This window comes from Pteronotus mesoamericanus, unplaced genomic scaffold (assembly GCF_021234165.1).
Source record: "Pteronotus mesoamericanus isolate MK-2021 breed Mesoamerican mustached bat unplaced genomic scaffold, CSHL_Meso_final scaffold_1066, whole genome shotgun sequence".
In the NCBI taxonomy this organism is placed as follows: Eukaryota; Metazoa; Chordata; class Mammalia; order Chiroptera; family Mormoopidae; genus Pteronotus; species Pteronotus mesoamericanus.
The window spans coordinates 702,664-728,346 of record NW_026555299.1 but is presented as its reverse complement, the minus strand read 5'-3'; the positions used below and the strand labels follow the sequence as shown (position 1 = coordinate 728,346).

General features: G+C 42.7%; 1 protein-coding gene across 1 annotated transcript in view; it reads right to left on the bottom strand.

The window, feature by feature from the left end:
* AGBL2 (AGBL carboxypeptidase 2) overlaps positions 1–25,683 on the bottom strand; it is a 33,266-nt gene that overhangs the window by 3,110 nt on the left and 4,473 nt on the right. The window contains exons 3-14 of the mRNA XM_054586964.1: positions 24,639–24,692; positions 23,690–23,875; positions 21,706–21,813; positions 15,977–16,130; positions 13,573–14,355; positions 11,705–11,861; positions 9,195–9,321; positions 8,509–8,609; positions 7,198–7,328; positions 3,157–3,223; positions 1,326–1,451; positions 703–810 (exon numbers count right to left, since the gene is read on the bottom strand). Coding sequence (XP_054442939.1) covers positions 703–810; positions 1,326–1,451; positions 3,157–3,223; positions 7,198–7,328; positions 8,509–8,609; positions 9,195–9,321; positions 11,705–11,861; positions 13,573–14,355; positions 15,977–16,130; positions 21,706–21,813; positions 23,690–23,875; positions 24,639–24,692 — 2,102 coding nt within the window. The remainder of the gene's footprint in view (positions 1–702; positions 811–1,325; positions 1,452–3,156; positions 3,224–7,197; positions 7,329–8,508; positions 8,610–9,194; positions 9,322–11,704; positions 11,862–13,572; positions 14,356–15,976; positions 16,131–21,705; positions 21,814–23,689; positions 23,876–24,638; positions 24,693–25,683) is intronic.

Sequence of the window (25,683 nt, the reverse complement as noted above, 5' to 3'; positions counted from 1 at the left end):
AAACTCCTTGACATAGCTCCTGGCAATGATTTTTTTTTGATTTGACACAAAAAGCAGAGGCAACAAAAGATAAACAAGTCAGACTACATCAAACTAAAATGCTTCTGCGCAGCAAAGAAAATCAACAACAAAATGAAAAGGCAACCTACTGAACGGGAGAAAGTATTTGCAAACAATATGTTATTTAGCCATAAAAAAAGAAGGAAATTCTGTCATCCACGACAACATAGATAAACTTGGAGGACGTTATATTAAGTGAAATAAATCAGACATAGAAAGACAAATACTACATGGTATCACTTATAATGTGGAACCTAAAAAAGTCAAACTCATCGAAACAGAGAGTAGAATCGTGATTGCCAGGGGCTGGGAGGTGGGGCAAAAAGGGGGAGGAAGGCAGAAGAGTACAAACTGTCAGTTATAAGCCAAGGCCTGAGGACCTAATGTATAACATGCTGACTGCAGCTAATAGTACTGTATTGCATAATTGAGATTTACTATGAGCAGAACTGAAGGTGTTCTCACCAAAAGAAAAAAAGGTACCTATGTGAGATGAGCGATATGTTAATTAACCCAGTGGTGGGAATCCTTTTATAATGTATACACATATCAAATCATCACACTGTATACTTTAAATATGTTACAAAAAAGTTTTAATGAATTTTCCATGAGTGTGTTTAAACAGCCAAGCAAATACATTACCTCATTCAGCCTTGGTTCTTCATTTTTTATTGTTGAAGAACTGGTATTCTCTGAATTTTTGAAAAAGGTAGACTGCTTTTGCCCCCTAGAAGCAAATCCTGCCCTTTCCTAAAGATTGAGAGCAGAGAGAATGGTTTTCAATTGATCCATTGTAATTAGTTTACTCATAATGGACCCAATTCACCCAACATTAAACTCCCACCCCTGAAAGCAATTTCAGCGTTAGAAACCACAGGGTACGATGGGGGTGCGGCTGCTAGGAGGGAGCCTAGAAAGGAGCTATCCAGGCCTCTTGAGCCTGGACCAGGCCTGACCCCTCAGCACCCAGCAACCCTGGACTAGCTCCAGCCACTGCTTGTCCAGCCCGTTCCACCGCTTCCCTCTGGAAATCCAGACTTGCTCAAAACCCAGGCTTGCTATTCCAGAGCATAGAAGATCAGTGGGCCAAGGCTGAGAGCTGCTCAGAGACGTCCAGCGGACCCGTGAACGAGCCCTGAGCTCAAGATCGAAAGATGCCCCCCAATTCCCTTTCTGGTTTCGAGTGAACCCGAACCACCCCCATCCTGCTGTCCACAGAAGGCTCTTTCACCAGACAGCGGGCGTAGGCAGCACAGCTTCCTTACTAGGGCATCTTCTGTTGGCTTTAACTCCTGAATCAAATTATTTTTCTGATACTGTTCATTTCGCTGTCTCCTTGTCTGAGGTGGCTTCTTTTTTTTCTTCTTATACGTCTTCTTCTTCTGATTCAACTATTCCAGAAAGTACAGAGAAACTAGTCACTGAGGATCCCAGAGGACTCTCTTCACACAGCACTCAAGACACAATGGCCAACCCAGTGTGCGCCCTCCCAGTGTTCAACTGTTGCTGGTTTGAAGAACAAACAGTTCGGTTTTACCTCCGTACCAGTGGCTGCTCCCCATTTAACACCTCCCAAATCCCAGTGTTATACATATACTGCCAAAGGGGTTCCTCTACCAGTAACCAAATACCTGTGATTTAAAACATGAAACCAGCCCTGGCTGGTGTTGCTCAGTGGGTTGAGCGCCGGCCTGCAAACCAAAGGGTTGCCAGTTTGATTCCCAGTCAGGGCACGTGCCTGGGTTGTGGGTCAGGTCCCCAGTGGCGGGGGGCATGTGAGAGGCAACCACACATTGATGTTTCTCACCCTCTTTCTCCTTCCCTTCCCCTCTGTCTAAAAATAAATAAATAATATCTTAAAAAAACAAAGATTACTTATGGCAATAAGGTACAAACAACACTGATTATTAGATGTGTAGTTAAAAGATTCAATTTAGTTGTCACTACAAGGTGGCTTTAATAATTAGGCAAATGAAGCTCAGGACTAATTTTCTAGGTACCTATGGTGTGGTAAAGCTTAATCTGATGTTGCTGTAAACCCAGCTGAAGAAATTGTAGGATCCAGTCTAATTTGGCTGGCTCCTCCTGACCTCTGTAATCTCACCCTACAACTGAGGTATTTCTTAATGCAACTAGGAAAGCATGTGCACAATAAACCACAAGGAATACTGTGTTGTTGCTAAATATCACCTTATATACCATCTATGTCAAAGAAAGTGTGAACAGGTGAGGCAACAGAGTTACTTATATGAAAGTATAAAAAATTAAGACTACATGAATAAAGAAATGTTCTTAAAAAAAGGCTCATTTTTTAAAATAAAAGACCTTTAACTTAAATTTAAAAAATGTTATTTATTTATTTTTAGAGAGAGAGGAAGAGAGGGTGAGAAACATCAATGTGTGATTTCCTCTCACGCGCCCCCTGCTGGGCACCTGGCCCACAACCCAGGCCTGTGCCCTGACTGGCACAGGGTGGCCCTTTGGTTCCCAGGCCGGCGCTCAGTCCACGGAGCCACACCAGCCAAGGCCTTTAACTCAAATTTTTAATTACAGTTTACGTTCAATATTATTTTGTATTAGTTTCAGGTGTATAGCATAGTGGATAGACAATCATTTATTTTACAAAGTGGTCCTCCTGATATTTCAAGTACCCACCTGGCACTTTCGCAGTTACTTCAATATCATTTTTGACTGTTCCCTGTGCCGTCCTGTACAGCCCCGTGACTACTCTGTAACTACCCATCTGTACGTCTTAAGATCTTCACCTTTTTTGCCCAGTCCCCCAATCATTCTCCTTCTGGCAAACAAGCATGAGTCATTTTTAACAACGTCTAATCTCTTGAAGGGGTTTTCACTTTTAGTTAAACTTTTTTCACTTTTTATTTAACTTTGGAATAAATATGGAGTCCTCACATTTTTTTCCCCCTAGACTTTTAAAACAAAAGTTATAAAGGACCAAGTGAAAGACTTTGTAACCAGTTAAGATATTACTGCTCTATTTTCTGCAGATCTCTGGAAAATTCTACCAAATTATCCAGTTTGTCACAGTTTTTTAAAGCTGCTACTCCCTGGGTACAAGACTCTATCTAATCTCACCTCATCTGCTATGTTCAGGAGGTGAACAGGGAGGCCATCTGAGAACGAACTGTCAGAACCACTGGTGCTGTTTCCGAAAGAAGAGAAGAAAGGCAAATACCTGTTATTAATGTCTGGAGGTCTGCCATTTACCAGACCGGCTGCCCAGGGTTAGGGTATCCAGTCTGCTGTTTGCCTGCACTGTCTGCGTTTCAGTTCCTAAGAATCCTTGATAAGCACATTCATTCATTCATTCATTCATTCAGAGTGCCTACTGCATGCCAGGTAGGGCGTTAGGCACAGGAAACAGACGGACATAGCAGACAGAGTCCCTGCCCCAAAGATCTTGCAATCCGTGGGGCAAAACAAGCAAACAAACAAAAAACCTCTACCAACCCGTCAGGTGGGCAAAGCCCCCCTTGGCAGCGACTGTGAGAAGCTGCAGGATTCTGAACGCACAGCCTGGAGATCACCAGGGCACTGTGATTTGTTTGAAAGCAGGGGCTCTGTCTCATTCATTCCTGTCGGGCTAGTACCAGCTCAGAGTTCCTACTAGGTGCTGTTTAAAATAATGTGTTCAATATATAAATAAATATATTTAATACAAAGCATCTACAGGTCGGACACTAGAAATGTTACTTTTATTACCCTAATTCTCCCTTCAAAAGTTTTGGATGGGCCGCTTGACCTGTGGTGGAATAGCCCGCTGTCTCACTGCTTTGTTAATGAACTCACTTTCACTTTAAATGCTAAAAGGAAAAACAAAAAGTTTTGGATGCACGTCTAGACTGATCTAAAGTCTCCCTCCACCGACCGTGCCCGCCCCCTTTCCTTCAAGGGCCAGGATAAATGAGGTCTCAGAGAATCGATTCTTTCTTCCTCTGTCATGTGTCACGTTATATTTTCCCCATTCCTGGGGCGTGGCTGGCTAGACCTGAGAGCTGTGCTCTAGGACACGCTCTCCATATACAAAAAAAGTCTTAGGCACAAAACTCCGATCTGGGGAAAGGCAGTATTCCAAACCATTCTTCTGCTCAGCTCTTTCATTCTGTTCATGCTCCTCCACTCCCCCAGCCCCCGCTCCCGGCGCCGGGGCACAGTGAGGAGCCCCCCCATTAAGACAGAGGAAAGAAAGCCCTCTCTCCTCGCATCTAAGTCCCAGTTCCCCGTTCGCACAAGGCTTTTCCAGTCTAAGGAAGAGTTTTTGAGGCCACTGGATAATCATCTCTGAAGTTGCTTTCAGAGATAAGAGAGAATGTTAACAAATGAGATAAAAGCATTAGATGCAGGATGCCCCAGAAAATGCTGCAAATGGTACGTGCACACACAGACAGGGCAGACTCTGGCTGGGCTTGTCTGCTCCCTCTGCCTCCCTGCGTCACAGCGTGAACAGAAAGGTGGCGCCTGCGGGGGCTCCTGAGGGCCAGCTTCTCAGGGCAGAAGCTGGCAAACTGGTTCGGTGGTTTTTAACTTGGTGTGTCGGAGCGTCCCTGCTGCGCCCCGCGAGAGAGAGTGCCATCTGGCTGCTTCTGGGTTGGCTCCCCCAGGGGTCTTTTGTGGGTGTTCATAGCAGGCGATGCTTTGTTTTTGAGGGTGAAAGTGAGGAGGGGTTGTCGGTGCACTGGTCCTGGGGAGTGGGCAACAGGTTCTGGGAGAAGGGAGGAGGAGGCACGGTGAATGGGGCGCTTGGCCTGGGCTGATCATCTGGTTTAAGGAGACATCCGGTGGCCTCAGCCCACAGAACTGCTGTAGGGTGCAGAGGTCAATGTGCCGCAGAGAGTGTGTGGGAGAGTCATTCGCAGCCCACCGTCCACCCCAGACCACAGCACGGCTCCTGGCAGAAGAGGGCCTCCAAGCCCTGCCCGGAAACCTCTGGCTGAGGGCATCGGGCTCAGGCTTGAGGCTCCTTCCCAGCGGGGAAGCTGGAGTAGAAGGTGTTCTTGCACACGGGGGAGGTACCTGCCGACCTGGGGGCTTTCCAAATAGCTCCGAAGACTGTGAGGGTGGGGCTGAGATCCTACCCACTAAATTAATTCGACAAATATTCACTGAGCTCTCCCTGTGTGCCAGGTACTGCTGCAGATGCCTGAGATATAAAGGTGAACAAAATAAAGATCTCTGATCTTGTGGAAACTACATCCTTGTAGGAAAAGAAAGACAATAAGTAAAAGATGCAATCAAGTTGTAAATGGCACAGAATGACTGAGGTGATAAAATGCTATAGAAAAAAAATCAGAGCACCTAAAGGGGGACAGGGCAGGGCAGGAAGGCGAAGGCAGGGGAGCACGTTGCAGCGGTATCAGAGTGATGAAGGAAGCCGCACTGAAAACGTTGACCCTAAAGCAAAGATGTGCGGGAGGTGAAGGAGTTGGCCATGCAGGCACCTGCGGGGAGAGTTTTCCAGGAACTGCCAGTGCCAAGGTCCTCGCGCAGAGGAGGGCCTGGCAAGTGTGAGGAAGAGTGAGGAGGCCGGTGTGGCTGTAGCGAGTGTGAGGGGTGCGCAGAGGCCATGGAGGTATCAGGTGGCTGGATCCTAAAGCCTTGTAGGCCATTCGTTGTAGGTTCTTGACTTTTCATCTGAGTGAACTGGGGGAGCCATTAAGGTGTTTTAAACAGAAGAATGATGTTGAATAGAGAAATGGTATGATTTGATTTTTTAAAAGATTTTATTTTTATTTACTTTTGGAGAGAAGGGAAGGGAGGGAGAAAGAGGAGGAGAGAAACATCAATGTGTGAGACAAACATCAATCAGTTGCCTCTCGCATACCCCTAACCAGGAACCTGGCCCACAACCAGGCCATGTGCCCTGACCAGGAATTGAATAAGCGACCTCTTGATTTGCAGGCTAGAGCTCAATCCATTGGAGCACACCAGCCAGGGCTGCTTTGTTTTATAAATAATCACTCTCTAGAGCTTTTTTTTAGCCTGGTTCATCCCTTCTTGGTCTTATTTGTTGGCTCCTCCCTATCCCTTTGACCTTTTAAAGCTATGGTACCAGTCCTGGCCTGTGTGGCTCCATTGGTTGGGCATGGTCCCTGCAAGGCACAAGGTCATTGGTTTGATTCCCAATTAGGGCACATGCCTGGGTTGCTGGCCTGGTTCCCATTGGGGCGCATGGGATCGGTGTTTCTCACGTCGATATTTCTCTCTCTCTCTTTCTCCCTCCCTTCCTCCATTCCTTCCCCTCCCTCTAAAGAACAAATAAACAAAATCTTGAAAAAAAAAAAGCTGTGGTACCAGCTCAGACTTAGAACTCTTCTTTACTCTATCTGCACTTACTCCATTGGGATCTCATCCAGTCTTAAAATTAAAGTATCCATCCAGTGATGTCTCTGTTAGGCCTCTCCACTGAATTCCAGACTCATACAGCCAACTGCCTACTCAGTATCTCTATTTAGATGTCTAACAGACATGTCAAACTGAACATGCCCAACTCTAGATTCCTGGTCTTCACTAACTTGCTGACCTTTCTTCATCTCAGTTAAAGGCAACTCCTTCCAGCCAACTATGGAGTCATTCTCTTTCTCTTGTGCCCAGTGTCCAATCCATAAGCAAATCCTAATGTTTCAAACTTCCAAATATACCTCAAACCCAACCAATTCACACATCACCAGCCACTACTCCTCTGGTCTAGGCCACTTTCACCTTGCGCGTGTGTCATGGAAAGAGCCTCCTGAAGTGTATCCCAGCTTTGATGTGCTTTCTTTACAATCTGTTTCCAGCTGGCAGCCAGAGTATTGCTACCAAAACTAAAACCTGGGCAGATCATGACACTCCTCTGCTTAAAATCTCCCAGAGGCTTTCCATCTCCCATGGGATAAAACAGAAAAGCTTTTATAACTGCCTACAAGGCACTATACCAACTGTCTGCCCATCTCCCCAGCCCCTTCTACTGCCTAGAAGGGTGTCAAAGAACAGGCGATCAATACATAGTTGTCAAAGGAATGAAGTGCATTTATGTGTGCCATGATTTACTAATATTTTGCACCTGAGGTTCGAAACCAACAAAACATTTAAAATAATAAAACTTTTCTGGTTTTTCTTTGAAATGAAGTTTGTTACCTGGATTCAATGTCAGACAAAGAGATGTCATTCCAACTTCCTTCTAAATCCACATCTTGTCCAAGTTTATTGAATTTCTTATGGATTTCCTGTTGTAAGAGCTCTTTAAGCTCTGCTAGACACTGCATGAACTGCGGAAGTAAAAAAAGAACTATTTTTATTATTTATTTATTTATTCATCAAATACTAAGTGCAAGCTAAAAGGCACTTGACTGCTGAGGACATAAGGAGAGTAAGTTGTAATGTCTGTTACTAAGGACATGTAAACATGTAAACAGATGAACTATGTGAGCTGTGGGAACACAGAGAAGTGTTTTTAGGACAGAACACCAATAAGCCCTGCTTTAGCCACTTTTCCTTAGCTATAGCCAATAATGCACTTAAACAATGCAAAGGTCAGATTTACTTATTCATTCACTAATTCATTTTTGAGTCGTGAGGAAGGAAAAGTTAGAACAGTGTTGTTCAGATTTTGGCCTACTGCAAAGACGAATTAACAGGTCATGTTGTGGTCAAATTCTCCTTTAAATATTTTTTATTAAACAGTTGCACCCATAGGGGTGCCTATCACGTGTCCCCAGCGCTGAAATTTTGGAGGGGATAGAGAGATGAATTAGAGACCATGAGAACAGACTCCTTTTCTTAAGAAGCTGAGCGATGTAGGAAAATAGAAATAACCTGCAGAGGAAACAAGGCCAAAGGAAACTTCTGTGACTTAGGATGGAAGCAGCCTGAGAACTCTGCAGGTGAGGGGAAGAAGGAAGGGGAAAAAAACCGAGGACACAGAAGAGGGGAGGTTGCTAATGAGGCAAGACCTCAGGGAGGCCGTAGGGGAGGTCAGCGAATGCCCAAAGGGCAGGGTTGGTTCTGGAGAAGAGAAACGACAGCTGACTTTCTGAAACAGGAGGTAGGGAAGGGAGGGTGGGGCTGCTGTGGGAATGCCTAGAAGTGGGGGAGAGGAGAGCTGCAGCAACGGGCACCATGGCCTCTGTCTTCTTGGTGAAGGGAGGTCTTACCACTTGCTGGGAGAGGGCAGGCTGGGCCTTTCTTATTTTCGTTCATTATAAAGACTTCAGAAAAATATTAAGAAGAAATAAAGTTCACCTGAAATCCCACTGAGCTGACTTTGGACCCATGGGAAACTGATCACAGTAGCAGCATCAGCACATTTCTTCCTTGGTTTCTTTCTCTCTTTCTTTTTTTTAACTGACCAGAAATCAAACCCGTGACCTTAGGGTCCGCGGGATGACGCTCCAACCAACTGAGCCACACCAGCCAGGGCACTGCCATTTGTGGAAACTCCATTTTTACCTTGGTTCGGTCAGGATCACAGAAATCCAGCAGGGTGTCACAGACGTGATAACCAAGGGACTTCAGATCCTCAGTAGTAAAATGAGTGTCTCTTTTATTGCCTGGCAAAAATCCATAAACATTTCTTATTAGATCTTAATGAGCAACTGCAAATCTAATTTATGAATTTCTCCTTAAAAACACTACCTTTGATTCTAGTTTTAGTCTGATTCAGAAGAATCTTTGACAATGAAAAAAGCTTACAATCATAAAGGCTATAATTATGAAGCTATGAAGAATTTACAATGATGATAAAGTTCTACCTTGTGGTAGGCACTATGCCAACTGCTTTACATGCACTATCTCATTAAGCAGTGCCTATAACGCAGGTGCTCTGTTGACAGTTAAAGAAAAATGAGGTTCAAAGAGTTAAGTCACTTACCCAGGACCATACAAGTTGTAAACGGAGATGAAATTCAAGCCCAGATCTGCCCGATTCCAGGTCCTTAGCAACCACTATGCCATATTGCTCTATCAAATATTATATTTCACACTCAAATTTTGGGTAATCAAATTTGGCATAAGGCACAGACAAGAAAATTCTATAGATCAATTGTTTCCCCAGCGCTGAAAGGGTTTCACGCTCCCCAGTGCTTTGCGCAGCTCCCCTGGCCATGCTGGCCTACGATCCACAGGAGGGAGCTCACCCAGGGTGGACCCGCCGAAGGTGGACTCCATGGTGTAGCTGTTCAGGATTCCCATCCGCCACATCACAACACGTCCCGTTCCTTCTTTGCACTTTTGGACCTTAAAATTACAACTATGAAAAGAAAACTAAACAGAAATCCAAATCCTCTGTTAATCATAAGATGGCAAATGTAAGCTATCTGATTCATTCATACGATACGAGAATGGTTCCCTTGAAATCTATGTATTACTTCCTAAAGTATGTTCCATAAAATACTAATTCTAAGGGATGTTAATGGGTATTACAGAGGACAACATGTTCTGTGGTCACGTTCATCACGGAGATAAAGGGTTAACAAAGTTGAACAAACTTCATCGGCAGCACCTCTCAGAATAGTTAACGTTATCCTGGACTGTGACCTTCCAGAGGAGAGGGAGTATATTGTTTCTTATTGCCCAAGACCCCTTCCTTCCCATCCCCACTCTCCCTGGGGGCATTTTGCAGGACTAGGGTTCCTTGTCTGTTTGGGAATGCTGGCCAAATTTGGCATTCAAGGCAGCAGACAACCTTTGTAAGACTTCTTTTCTTTAAAAAAAAAATTTTTTTTTTTTTTTTTTTTTTTACTTAGCACTAGCTGGTGTGGCTCAGTGGACCGAGTGCCAGCCTGTGAACTGAAAGGTCACTGGTTCGATTCCCGGTCAGAGTGCATGCCTGGGTTGCGGGCCAGGTCCCCAGCTGGGAGCGTGCAAGAGGCAATGGCCAGCTCTCACACTTTGATGTTTCTCTCCCTCTCTTCTGAAACAGAGGGAGAGAAAGATCGGTTGGCTGCCTCTCACATGTACCCCCAACCAGGGACCACCCCATAACCCAAGCACGTGCCCTGACTGGTAACTGGTGACCTTTCTCTTTGTGGTCCAACCAAGTCCAACCAACTGAGCCACAGCGGTCGGGGCCATCAGACTTATTTTCTCCCGCTCCCCAGTCTGAACCCTTGGATCTGGGTGGGCTTGTGCCCTAACTGTGATCTGTGTGTGCCTCAGCCCTACAGTCTCCGCCTTTACCTCGGTCGCTGCCTTATGCCAAAGTTCTGAGCTCAGAGTTAAATATCCTCCGTTGTCTTTCATGACCACCCCAACATTCTCTCCTCTCTTGGAGTTTGTAACATACACTTGGCACCCATCCCCACCTGTCCTAGCCCATCCTGCTGAAGGTGCTTTACATCTGGGAGACACCTCACTCCCTAGTGGTTTCTAACGTGTGCTTGATGGAGGCCAGGGGTGCTGGTGAGGGGCCTCGGGGCACTCCTGTCCAAGGACGGGGAGGGGCAGGCCGAGCGGGCAGGGCTCCAAGCCTTCCACCCCCTTCGCCAACGCAGCTCTGCCTTTAATTGTTTCAGATACTGGGTTCTGGGTGTGATTTCATTTGAAGAAAGAGATCCCTGGCAAAAATAGACAGGAATATTAAAAAAAAGAAAGGAATGAAGGAAGGAAGGGATGGAGAAAGGGAGAAAAGCTTCCTTTTTTTTTTCCTTTTTTATAATAAGAGCAGCAGATACAAAATATTTGTCTTAAATGTCTTTCTTTGAGAAAATTTGTACTATCATTTATGTACTTTCCTAAATCCAACCTAATTTCTTCTAATGCCAGTTGCATTTGGGGATGTATTTATGAGGCTGAAAACCAACTCCCACACCAGTGCAGACACTCCGTGTGTGCCCAACCGTTACAGCTGTTACTCAGCCAAGCGTTAAAAACATTCTTGCTGTTTGCATTAGCCTTTCAGTATCTTCATTATTTGTGATTTTGCACTAAATAAACTTTTCTGTGGAGGCTCATGCAATATTAACATTTTGTTTGTCCTTCATTCCCTGCTTCCACTGCAAATCATAAGATGACAGGTAACTCTGTTACTAAGAGTTTGAACTGTGCCCAGGCAAAGCAGCCAGAGCAATTAAAAAAAAAAATCACCTTTATTGAGATATAATTCACGTACCATAAAATCTACACATTTAAAGTACACAATTCAATGCCTTAAGTATATTCACAGAGACGTAAGGTCAGTTTAGAACATCTTCAGTAGCCCAAAGGAAACCCAGTGCCCATCAGCGGTCCCTCCCCAGGCCACTCTGCCCCCAGCCCTAGGCCGTCCCTGAACTACTTCCTGTCCCTATAGCAGTTCATAGAATGGAATCATGCAATGTGGCCCTTTGTGTCTTCTCTTTCACTTAGCATCACGTTTTCAAGGTTCCTCCATGTCCTAGCCTATCAGTAGTTAAGTCTTTTATTGACAAACAACATTCCATGGTGTGGATATATTGCATTTTACGTATCCGTTCATCAGCTGATGCACATCAGTTGATGGAATATTCTTAAAGCCATACCTCTTTCTAAATTCCTTAAGTCCAGTTTGCTGGGATTTACCCAAGATAATAAAAGGAGATAGAAAGTGGCAAATCAAACATGACATATAAGAAACAGAAAGCTCCCCTCCCCCTTAGTCAATGGGCAGAAAATGACCTAACATGCTTACCTTTTCTGGTGCATTTTTGCTTAACATTAATGGGAAGACTCGCTCATGAAGCCAGGACTTGGGATCGTTGCTGTTGCAGCCATACAGGAAGATATTATTCTTACGGCTGTGGCCATGGAAATCACAGTACATGAGAACCTCCCTTTCTTCAAGAAGTCTATTGAGGGGGCAAACAAAGGACTCAGTGGACATCCAAATACATGCAAATAATCAGGATTTTTTGGAGTCTCTTCTTTAAGTATGTTTGTTGGTACCCTTCCCTTCTAGGAAAATTTCAGCCCCTAATGGCCTTCAAAGGTCCCTATCTCCGTCCTCAGCCACTGCTGTAAACGTGTCACCAGTACCCTTTGCCTCGGCCAGTCAGAGGGACTTGAGATGGAAAAGTCCAGTGTGGAAAGGGGTGGGGGGTAGGGCTCGTATAAGCTGACAAGGAAGTGGAGAAAATCTATTGAAAGAAACTCCACCAGATGCGGGCCTGTGGAAAGAGAGGCAGACGCAGAGAGGTCGTAATTGCAGGGATAAAAAGACAGACCAAAGAAAGCTTCGGTTCCTCACTCTCCGGGGCTGGCTCCTATAAGGCTCGGATCTTGGCTCCCTGATCACCCAGGATGCCTGTGCAATCTTCCAGACGAGGTCACCTTCCCCACAGCGATGAGAGGATGAAGAGTATGATAACGATACGCCACACCTGAATAGTGTGCTGGCTACTACGCTAAACAGATTACATGGATTTTCTCATTTAATCCTCACAGTAACCACCCAAGCAGGAGTTATTATCCCCATTCTACAGATGAGAAAGCTGAGGCATCGAGGTTAGGTTGTTTCCAAGGTCACAGAATCAGCCAATAACTGAACCAGGTCTCCAAACCAGGCTTGTCTGACTCCCAAACATGACCTTAACCATTTTGCTACCAGCCCAACACTACTCCGCCCTTTCACACAGATATGGTTAGAAAGTGTGTGCATTCACATATTCTTATCTGCTGGAGTTTCATTTCCAAAGAAATGGAAGCTCCTTTAAGCTAGGGACTATTATATCATAGCCTTCAACTGCTTTTACACAGGCCTGAAAAATGCTAACCAATTTATTATTCCTTCTTCATGACAGGCAATAAAATATGGTAATAAGAAACTCAGACTCCTGCCCTGGCCAGGTAGCTTAGTTGGTTAGAGCATTGTCCCAGTACGGCAAGGTTGTGGGTTTGATCCCCGGTCAGGGCACATACAAGAATCAACCAAGGAATTCATAAATAAGTGGAACAAGAAATCAGTGTTTCTCTCTCTTTCAAATCAATTCAACAACAACAACAACAACAACAACAAAAAGCAGACTCTGGAACCAGAGAGCCTATGTTTAAATATCTACTCAGTCACTTACTATGCTAGGCCTTGGGCAAGTTACTTAACCTTTCTGGGCTTTAATTTCCTCATCATATAAAAAATGGGGATATTGATTGTGCTTACCTGTGGGGGTTAATGTGAAGATTAAATGGGACATAAGTATAAAGCACTGTTAATACTGCCTGTCACCTCATACAAAAGTACTAATTGTTAGATACTATTATTACACAGGTCTCATCATGAAGACCTATGAACTCCTCTGACCTCTGACCTTTTCCAATCATTTCACTTCTAAGTGAAATACCTCTAGCTAAAATATTGCATGTTCCGTTTCAACCCAAAGTTAAGGCCTGACTTAAAAGTTGGAAAATGAACAAACCCACGTGACTACAAAGAGAATGGTCAAGACTCCGTCTACAAAGCCATTTCCACTTTCTACAACATTAGAAGGGACCTCACGCCCCTGCTGCCATTAGATAGTACTCCCACTAATCAGAGAAAGATGGACAGATAAGGGGGGCTCTCACCTCTTGATCATGTTCCTGGTGTACCAGATGCAAGGGAAAGACTCTTTCAGAATGGTTTTATAATGCCTGTTCAGGTCTCTTCCGGCCAACGAGCACCGGTAATTGCCCACAATCACTCCATCTGGGTTTAACATGGGAACCACTTTGAAGATAAAGATATCTCTGAGGAGGTGAGCATCTGGGCAGTTGCTAAGAATGAAGTCCAGAAATCCTTTCATGATCCAGGAGCCATTGCTTTCCCCGGGGTGGACCCTCGCGCTCAAGACCACGGCTTTCTTCGCAGACGCCTCTTGAGGGGTCCGGGATGGGTTGGTGATGGTGAGCAGGTAGACGGTGTTTCCTGCCAGACTCCTGCATAAAGTTCGGAGTTTGCAGAACTGAGACTGGATGGGGTTGTTTGCCACCGACAGGAGGTAGTACTGCAAATCAGTGTATGTATAGGGGTAGAAGTGCGCAAAGAAGCAAGTGTCCTGGTCATGTGGGAACTGAATGGTCCATGTCAGGCAGTAAAAGGGCTGCTGCCCATCACCCGTGTTTTTCTTGTAGTACTTGATCTCATTTCCTTCTCTTCTCCAGCCAATGTTGTAGGTGTCGGCATCCACTTGGGAGTACATAAGCGGCTTCATCCCTATAGTATAAAGGCTCTTGGGTTTTAGCAAGTTGACAATGGTGAAGCGATAGGTGGCATCTTTCCTGGTGTTCTGAACTCGAAAATAAAACCACTGAGTGTGTTTGTTTGTGTAGAGATCAGTGCGCAAGGTCAGTTCATATTCGTAGGTGTCTCTGTAACGAAGAATACAGGATATCTCTGTAACACCTCCCTCAAAATACTGTTTCTCCTTGTTAAAAACAGATCCTATCACAGCAGAAATCCTGCTACATCAAACACTTATTTTCTAATTTACCCAGTTCTCTGACTCATATAGTAGGCTACAGGAACTTGGAGAAAGAAAGTGTATTTGGGGCAGGACAGAAGAGTCTCAACATTCACACTGTTGCACAGGACTCTGGGAGCTCTGAGCTTCTTGGTGTCTTTCTAGAAAGAACACCCAGCAGCAGTTCTAACCACTGCAATCCATTTCTCTGAAACACACTGAAAGGCAGTGAAGCTGGAGCCCTCTGTTGGCTGCTAGCGACATCCTGGACATCTCCAGTTTGTGCTATTTTTATCTCTGATCATCGATTGAAGACTAAGGGGCTTTGCTGGAATGCATGTACCTTGTTGAAAAGAAACAGGACTAACGTTCAGGAGAGGAAACAAAAATGGCAAAAACATGAAAAGATACTCATCCACATGCATCATTAAAGAAATGCAGATTAAAACAGGATGTTGTTTTTTCCTCCATCTCATCAGCATTTCAACACTGGCAAACAGGCACTCTCCCACACTGTTGATGGGAACTGAAATCACACCACAGGGCAATGTGGCAAACACTAGCAATACCTAGTGTTCAAACTCTTCGACCCACCCATTTTATATCAGAATTTATTCCACAAAAATATACATGCACAAGGGTGTTAATTATGTTCATTTGTTTAACAAAAAGTTGTAAATATCTTAATTTCTCATCAGTCAGGAAACAAGTAAATAATGTATGGAATATCTATATAATAGAAAAATATAAAATTAAGATTAATTTTAATAATAAAAAACATACAATTAAAAATATAAAATTATCCTCCTAAAATTAAGGAGATTTAACTGCAGTATTGCCATAGAAAAACATCTAAAATGTATTAAGTGGAAAAAACAGTTTGCAAAACAGTATGTACAGCATTATCCTATTTTTAAAAATATATAAAATATGTGTACATTACATATACATAGAGAGAAAAAATTAATACATATGAGTATACATCAAACTGTTATCAATTGCTGCACCTGGGAGGCATGATTATAGGACTCAAATTTTTTTTTTTTAATTTTAAAAAAGATTTTATTTATTTATTTTTAGAGAGAGGGGAAAGGAGGGAGATAAGAGAGGGAAAGAAACATGATGTGTGAGAGAAATAGTGATCAGATGCCTCTCTCACACCCACAACAGGGGACCTGGCCCACAACCCAGGCATGTGCCCTGACTGGGAATTGAACTGGCAACCATTTGGTCCACAGGCCAGCACTCTGTCCACTGAGCCACACCAGCCAGGGCAAAATTTTATGTTATGTATTTTTATTAATACAAATTTCAAAAGAGCACTAATTTCTTTTATGAGCAGAAAAAACAATTTAGATAAATTTTTATTCTGGGAGAAAATATGAGGTAGAATTATTCCATTTTTTTTTTATCATCCTCATAACCATTTCCTATGACCTCTCTTTCAAGAACATTCCTGACTCCTAATATGATTCTTTAGGACTCTTCTCGGTCACCATCCCTTTGGGAAAACCCTCTTTGTTACTCACACTCTGACAGCTTTCTGCAGATTCCCACTCTCAAACCTGGATTCAAACAGGAGAGTGTTATCTTCTGGTCCCTGCAACGTGACGGCGAGTTCCCTGATAATTCCTCGTCTGCCTCCCACTCTGGAACTGGTGAAGCAGGAACCTTTGGTGGGCGCTGCAGATGGGACACACACACTTAGGCCCCATCCCTCTCAGAGTCCACTCCTCCAGCAATATGCTTTGTGCCCCTGTATGTGTCCAGCAGGCTGTTCTAGGTTAACAATGAATATCCAAATTTTCAACTGTCCTTGCTGAGACTTTTAATTTTAAAGTGTATTTCTTTGAAGTCCTGTTTAGAGCACTTCCTTTTCCTTCAGGATACCCTTGTCATCCGAGATACTGCTTGTACCCATTTTAACCCTAATTTAAAAGGATGTTGGCAAAAGGCAATGTTCTAAATAGAGCATCTGAAAACATTTGCAACCTTATTTAAGAACACACAACAGATAGCACCTATTTATTAACTTTAAAAAGATGAAGGGAAAACAAAAAAGAGAACACAGTAGACTCCATAAAATTTTTTGCTATATCCTTCCAGATTTAAATATAACAAAAATAGAAATTTGAGAATTGGCATGGGTGAATTTCCCTAAGTAAGGAACCAAAATGTCATAGTTATTAGTAAAAACTTTACAATTAAAATTTTAACTTTATTTTTTAATTTTTTTTAATTGTGGCTCAATTACAGTTGTCTCCTTTTCCCCCATGGCTCTCCCCTGCTCTGCCTATTCCCCCTGTAAAATTTTAACTTTAAAATGAAGCTGAAACAAAAAAATTATGAACTTTATTTTATCTAATTTAACAAAATTTAGATTACAACCACAACCTCTAATACTTGGAATAATAATCAATTGTTAATATCTTTTTTAGTGGGATTGCAACTTTTCAGACAAATTCAGTAAGAGTGCCAAATAATACCTTTGATTTTTGCAGATACTTTTGCAAAACTTTTTTTAAGGCTTCATACTTTCCCAAGGACTTCTGTCTGTACCACAATATTCTCATCGTTGTGTCTAAAAGAACCTACTTTAGTCATCTTTTGTTGATTTTCTCTTTAACTGTTAACTGATAAAAAATGTCTAGGTTCTCATTTGTCAGTGGCTTTGCAAGTGATTCAAGCAATTCTGTAACATTCACCAACTTCATAAAATCCAGCATCTCTTGTTAAGAACCATAATTTCACTTTGCAATTTTTTTTTACTTTATTTGCATTATATTATCAGATGTTAACAATATCTACCAATCAGCGAGTGATTGACATCAACAAAGATGCTGACCATTAAACAAACAGTAATATGCATGGGGCCTGACTGTACAAGTAGCCAGTTCATTAGTAAAAATAGTAATACTATCATGACTTTTGCTCCTACAGCACCGTGCGTTGGTGTGGAGACTTTATAATAAACACTTGGGTAATAAATGAGAGCAAAGGACAAATGGATCATGTAAAGAAGTGAGTGAAGGAAAATGGGCGCAGAGGCAGGAGCCGGAGCAGTGGCCAAGAGCACATGTGATCCCAGCACAGGCTGGGGCCCCCGTGGTTCAGTCTCTCCATGACACTAGTCAGAGTACAGACCAGCAAGCTGATGCCTTTAATATGGAAATTTCAGTGTTTTCTTGAGTCTCTTAGGTAGCATTAAAGATCCAATCCATAGCCCACAGTAACATTTCTCAAAAAACAAAACAAAACAATTTTCTCCCCCTATGCCAATATTCTCATAGCATGTAGTTGCCGTGGGATCCCTAAACTGACAAACTCCCCAAATCCCTCCGGAGCCCCATCTTCTCGGTTTTCTGTTTGTTCCTCCAATTAGGTAGGCTCAGCTCTCCTGGATGAATCTAAAAGACAAGATCAAGGCAACTGCCACAATTGTGTGTTAACAAGGCAGTGAGGATGATTCACAAAAGCTGCCATATCAGGAGAAGGCGCTCTCTGCCCCAGGGTCCCCTCCTGGGTAAGCCAGGCAGGAATACCTCTGACTACAACAGATGAATCCATGAGGATTTATGGTCATCTGGTTTACTGAAAATGACTCCAATCCTGTAAAATGGCCTTATAATCCTAAGAATCGCTTAAGGTTGTAGAAGCATTGCTTTCTCTATTATTTATAATCCAAGTCTACCAACTTACGATCTTTTTTAATGCCTCCCAAACTCCTCACATTCCACAAGGTGAAGCCAGGCAGATTGCGAGTTGCTCCACCTTATTCACTTCACTGTATATTCCGTTTTTTACCATGAGTGATGCACACCCATGTTTTTTGCCCAGCCTTTCAGGAAAAAAAATCTTTCATTATAATTTTTCAATCCAATTATTTATTTATTTATACATACATACATACATACATACATGTTTTTCGTATTAAAAGGAATTTTAGCATTTGTTTTTGAACACATGGTGTAAGAAATTTTATGTAACAAATAATTACAAAACACAAGAACAGATACAGGTATTTCAGGTACTACCCATGGATAATGTGCATCCTTATTTTTCCCTAAAAAATTTGGGCAAAAAGGTATGAATTATACATGACAAAATACGGTAGCTTTTTCCACCGTACTAACAGGAGGAGAGCTCATAATCAAGGCAACTGGGAGCAGAGCAATTACGTTGCAGCTGGGCCCTCTGGAATAACTGGCTCATTTTATTCTAGTTATAGGAAGGTCAACACAGTGCGGACCCTCCCTTCTATTTCTCGTTGTTTCTCCAAAACCCTCCCCTTACGTCACTTCTTTAACATGTTCTATTTCTACTGACTAAACGTAGTACACATTCCTCTTCCAATAAGACAGATTTCCGCTCTGATAATTACCTAGCAGAGATGACTTTCAAATTATGAGAATATTTTCTTACTTTCTATTTCTTGAACATAGCATTTCTCCAACCACAGAGAAGTCCTTTTAAGAGGTTCTAATGCGCTCTGGTACCTGTGCATGCAACGAGCATCAGATGTATTTCTGGCAGTGACAGAGCATGCCCTTGTCATCAGATCCCTTACCCCCGCGGGTCCCTCCCTATGACTAAATTGGCATCCTGACATTATTAATTCAAAATTTAATTCCCTTTCCTTTCTGTCTTAAATGTTAGTATTACCACCTGCTCCATATGCACCCCAGCAATTATGTCTATATTTTTATTATAGCTATTTACTGGGTGTGAAGTTATCCATTTTTTCCATAAATACCCTTTATTGAGTTGAGAGAATTCTCTTCAATTTCTAGTTTTCTGAATTTTCTTATCACAAAGGGCCGGATTTTGTCAAATGCTTTTTCTATCCTTAAATGGTTGTTTTTTCCCCTGCTTTGTTCTGCTAATGTGGTTCTACTGACTTTCCCATGGTGATCCACGCTTGTACTCCTGGGACGGATGCCTCGGTCGTGGTGTACGGTCCTTTTAATACGTTGTTGGATTTGTTTTGCTGGTATTTTGTTGATAGTTTTTGCATTTATATTCATGAGGAATATTGATCTGTAGTTTTCTTGTGATGTCTTTGTCTGGCTTTAGTACCAGGACAATACTGGCTTCACCAAAGAGAGTTGGTAAACATTCCCTCCTTCTCCTCTGTTTTCAGAATTTATAAGGAATTAGTACTATTTCATCATTAAATGTTTCACACGGTTCAAACAAACCCTGCCAAGCTACCTACGTCTGTCCGGGGTTTCTTTGTGGGAACATTTTAAATTACTAATTCAATTTCTTTGTTATAACCTATTCAGACTTCGAATTTCTTCCTGGGTCAGTTTTGGTAATTTGTGCCTTTCTAGCAATTGTTCCTGTTCATCTATATTATCTAATCTGTTGGCATGAAGTTGTTGCTAGCATTACCTTGTAACTCTTTTGACTTCCGTAGAGTTGATGTTTATGTTTCCTTTCACTGCTGATTTTGGTGACTTGTGCCTTCTCTTTTTTCTTGGTTTGGTTGGCCAAAGTCTGTCAATTTTGTTTATCTTTCCAATGATCCCACTTGTGTTTTGATTTTCCCTACTATTTTTCCGATTTCTATTTTACTGATTTCATTATTCTCTTCATGATTTCCTTCCTTCTGCTTGCTTTGGATTTATTTTGCTCTGATTTTTCAAATTTAGTAAGGTTGAAGCTTAGGGTAACTGGTTTCAGATCTCCCCCCTTCCCCCACTTTTTTTGACTGTCCTAAACTGTTTATTAGGTAAGAGTTTTACAAACATTACTTCTATTAGCGGTGCCAGCGGGGCTGGAGAGCACCGAGCCTTCTCCCAGCTGCATGGGAGGGGCGCCAGCAGCGTGGCGGGACAGTGGCTCTCTCTCAGGCCAGGCTCTTGCTGCCTGCAGGTGTCAGCCCTCGCATCCCCCTGCACTCGTGGTCGGGTCTGGTGATCCGGCCCACACTGGGTGTCAGGGTTCCTGACGGAATGGATCAATGAGGATAACCTCAAAGAATCTGTACGTGGAAGCTTCCCCAACCCAGTACGAGTTCAGGACTCTCGAGTCCCACAGTCCCATCCAGCTCACCCCCTGGCAACAGACTGGAGGCTCCGAGCAAACGTCAGCTGGTTACCACCGGGACGGGCAGGCTTGCCATGGGCTGCACCCTTCTAAACACTGGGCCTTTGTGGCCGCCACGGTGCACACGAATCCAGCATAGGAGTATGACATAACCTTGCTTGACTGTGTATCCCAGTCTGCTGTACTTTATTGGGCCAGGTGGGGCAGGGGACCCTGTAGAGAAGAGAGCAGGCAGTACCGCCAGCCGCACGCCCTGGGAAGGAAGCGCATTTCATCTGACTGCCCTTTCTTCCACAGCTCCTGGATGGACCCCTAGGCGCCCATCCTGGCCTACCTGATGGCTGGGGCTAGAAAGAAAGAAAGGAAGAGACGTTCTCCCACAATCCCTTTTGGGCTCTTCCTCTTCCTTTCAAATACATGCATTTAAAGCCATAAATTTACCTTGCAGTGCTTTCAGCTGCATCACACAAATTCTGATATGTTGTTTTATTTCACTACAAAATATTTTTTAACTCCCCTTGGGATATCTTTAACCCTATGGGTTACTTAGAAATATGTTGCTCAATTTCTAAATATCTATAGATTTCCCAAATGTCATTCTGTTGTTGATTTCTAATTTAATTCTGTTGTGGTCAGAGAATACATTTTGTACCATTTTCAATCCTTTTAAATAATAGGCATTAAGACTTGCTTTACAACCTAGCATATTATATATACTGGGGAATCTACCATGTGCCTTTGAAAAGAATGCGTTGTGTTGTTGCTCCTGTTGGGTACAATGTTCTGCACACTTTTATAAAAGACATGGAGTCTTCCCCTAGGAAGATGCAACTTAAGGAAGGAAGCCACACAGTAAATGACAGTCATGTGCACATACTATAAAAGTACACACCAAAGTATATATAGGAGGTGGAGAAAAGAGGAACAAGTCCCCGAAAGATCCAACATCTGAATTTCAGGAAAAGGAATAACAAGGGAGACGCTATAAAAGTAACTTGGAACTATTAAGGAAAAGGGTACTGTCATTTAAAAAAAAAAAAGATTGCAATTTTAAAGCTGATTGATCGTGAATAGCCAGGTTCCCATTCAGGTTGGTTTGGAAAAGACAATTTATCACAGAACTATGAATTTTTAAAAATCATGATTATAAAAAATATTTATAACCTTGTCATGATTAACTACTCACTCTTTGGTGCAATGACAATACCTGAATCTAACTGGTAGACAACTGTGCCTTTTTCCTCTCCTACAATTTCTGGCACCTTTTCGTTTCCTGTAGGTTGATAAAAATATTCTGGTTCAGGTGGAACTCCCTCTGAAAGAAGACATTTAAAAAGTGCAAAATAAGAAACAGTATAAAAAGCACTTTATCAGAACCTAAGCTTCTACTTTGTTTACGAGTTGTCTTGTTTCTTTCCATAAGACTATGAGGAGTTTTTCAATAAAAAACATACACTTAAAATAGAAGACTTAAAAGTAAGCTGGAAAGGTGAATACAGTTGCTGCAACAACTCTTCAAAATTTGGTCTCTAGCTTCCTTTTAAAATCAGGAAAATATGATCAGCTACATACATTTTATTACCATAGAGGGGCAAGGATATCAATTGTTTCAGAGGAAACAAGCCTTTTTCATTAACATCTCAATTCTATGAGATTTCTCACATGGAGCTAGGGCAAATTTTCAGTATAATTTTAAGTACAGGGGCCACTGATAAAAGCCAAGGGCATATAAAGATACAACTCGGTAACAGACAATGCTACTTTCTTTTAAAGTGATGGGGAGTGACGAGGCTTTGACAATTCATTTTAAACAGTAAAGTGCCTGCTATCAAATTTCCTTGAAATTGCGTAAACATTGCTTTAAAAAAAAGATTTAGTGGTTTAATGGATTACCACTGCAATAACTTGGATACTAAATTCCAGTTTCCCACTTTTTATTTTCCTCTTGGAACTGAGTCCAAAATCCTCACAGGAATTCTCTATCTTAGTCTATTTTATATAGAGAACCACATAATCCTGCTGTCTGGCCAGATCAACTTGGACTATTACCTAAAAAGTATACAGGACAGGGACAGATATTAGGACTCCTCAGGTATTGTGCCAACTCAAAATGTCCCCTCTCTCCACACATTTCCAAACACCCGAAGAGCAGTTCTGCCCCCAGTTAAGACACTAAGCTCATCCCTACATTCCACTTCCTCTCTCGTCTTCCATGCTCGATGCTCCATGGTTGCCCAAACACAACGTGCTCTTCTTCTGTTTAACAGGAATCCTTTTCTTTGATCCTCTCTCAGCTGGACCAGTTCTAACTCCTCCTTCAGATCTCAGCTTATATTTCAGCTCCTTCAGGAACCCCTCACTGATCTTCCAGTCTGGGTTAAGTGTTCCCAAAGGGACCATGCTCTACGCAACTGCCTGGTTATTATCCTTCACTTCTTCTCTAGTGTGAGTGCTCTGGGTGTCTCCATCTTGTTTATCCCTCTATCTCTAACACTAAGCACTGTACTTAGCATGTGGTAGATGCTTAATATTTACTGAATGAATATGGTATGAGGGAAGTGAGAAAATAAAAAAAAATCCAGCTGTTTATCCAGCAGTCTAAAGCAGAGACATGATTGCTAGACCTAAGTGTCCCAGCAATTAGAGAAGACCTCACTTTTCAATGCAACCCGCCTCTGAAAATGCTTCATGAAAGAAGCGTTGAAGATTATACCTGCACCAATATCTCAAAGGCATGGCCAGCAATGTCAGAAAAAAATGCCTCCACCATTCCCCCCCAAAACTCCAATAAAATCAAAATACAATTAAAAACAGTAAAAATGATGCTCTGGCATATATGGTGTGTACCAACTATACCAAGGCTGGTAAAAATACAACTTTTATAAAACTCAACTAAGCATATTAATACTGAGATGGGAATAATCCACACAAAAGACTTAAGGGTGAATATTTTGGCCTCTAGCAGGTATTCCTCCATCCAGGAAACTCAGAAACATTCTAGTTTACACATTAGTGTTAACTTTTGACTTTGGTGAGTGTGTATCGATCTCCCAGAGTTTGATAATTTTGGGGCCAGATGACAGATGTTGAACCTGTTCTGCCCTGTACATCAGGACACAAGACTTAAAACTGTGAGGTCTCGTAATGAAGCCTGTCAGAACAGCAAGACCACGACACAGAAGCCACATTACCAATATGATGGATGTTTTCCTTGATGACCTCACATTCCACTGGCCATCTTGGAGCCTGCATTGGCCCGCTGTCAGAGAAAAAGGCAAAGAGATCTCGGGGTTCCCGGAGGCGTGGGTTTGTGTCCCCAAACTCATCATGAAGGAGCTGTCTGCTCTTGAGAAGTGGTGAACTCAGCATGAAGGAATCTGCCAAAGGCAAGGGAATGAATGAACAGGTGCCTTCTCCTCCTTGGGAACTTCACTGCCCAACTATAACAGCTAAGTAACTTGAAGCACTGTATTCAAATATGGGTACAGATGTGCAATCCTATGACACGTTTCTCTTTCCAGGAGATTTATTCGAGGATGACAGCATAGAAATTATAAAAATTAAATTAAAATTCTGCACAGTCTATTAAATATTTAAATATAGATCTTTAAGAGTAAGTGAGAAGAAACTTATTGTTATTATTATTTTTTAAATCAGAGCTAATGAGTCTAAGACATTTCAACAATGGGTCGCAAATGAATAAAAAGTTACTTAATGTGTTTTATTACTTTTGTTTAGAGTGAAGCAAGAGAGGGACCTTTCATTTCACCAATTAGTATTTCACATAAAACTTTATTTAAAACATTCTGAAAATTAAATTGCAAGTTCCTAACATAATCATTCAAAGGGCAGAGAGACTTCCACAACAGAATGATACGGGAAGGGGGAGAGTGGTGTGAACCGTCAGGAGAGAGAGAAAAAGAGCTCCTGGGAAACAGAGAACGAGAAAAGAGGGAGGAAAGGATGCTCAGGGAGAGAGGAAATGAGAGGAAGAATGACAAGAACGAAACTGACAGGGGAAGGAACGCCTGAAGGCCCCTTGTGTGGCAGCCCCCAGCGCCGGGGCGCGGAGCAGGGAGGGGGTGAAGACAGGCTCCCGCAGAGGCGGCTGAGCTTCCCGCCCGGAGGGGCGTGACGCACCTCGGCTCCCCGCTTCCGTCTGTCCGTGCACAGCTGACGGGAGGCAGGCCGGCCCTAGGAAGAGGGGGAAGAAGGCGGCCGTGTCTTAGGGCTCCTCGCCTTTCCTTCCTCTGCCGCCTTTCCCCTATCCCTTTCCACTCCCACACCCGCTTTGGACCCTAGTATTTCTATCTCTAAATCTTTTCTCCGGTGTTTAATTGGGGGTGGCCACAAACATTGAAAAATGTGTTAAAGCGCTTCAATCTCACTCAGAAAGAAATGTACATCAGTCCCGGCTGGTGTGGCTCAGGGGACTGAGTGCCGGCCTGTGAACCAAACGGTCGCTGGTTTGATTCCCAGGCAGGGCACATGCCTGGGTTGTGGGTCAGGTCCCCAGGAGGGGGTGCGTGAGAAGCAACCACACACTGATGTTTCTCTCCCTCTCTTTCTCCCTCCCTTCCCTTCGCTCTAAAAATAAATAAAATCTCAAAAAAAAAAAAAAAAGTAAATCAAAATGATGAGGTGCCACTTTTTTACCTAATAGGGAAAACATTTATGAGTTTTCACACTCATCCTGGCAAAGGTGTAAGGAAGCAGGTACACCCAGACCCTGATGGTAAGAAGGCAAATTGGTGCAGCCACTGTGGGAAGCAGTGTGGCAGTACCTAGTATGATTTAAATTTTCACATAACTCTTGAGCCAGGAATCCCGCTAAGCATTTACCTTATAGATTTTCTTATAAAAGTTTGTCAGGATACATATATAAAGATGCTAACTGCAGCAATGTTCAGATAACAAAACATGGAAGCCAAAGCACCTATCATAAGGGAAGTTAAAATAATATGACATATTAATGAGATAGAATTGTAGGTGCCATAAAAAAGAATGAGGCAGGGTTTTTTTTTTTTTGTGCTCATAGAAAGGTTCTATTATGAAAAAGGAAAATCAAAATGAAAAAACAGTTTAATTGTGAGCAATTAAAAAGAAAAAATAGAGGCACATAAGGATTTTTTCCCCCCCCAAAAAGAATGATAACAGCAGTGCCTATATTGAGGGTTGTTGAGTA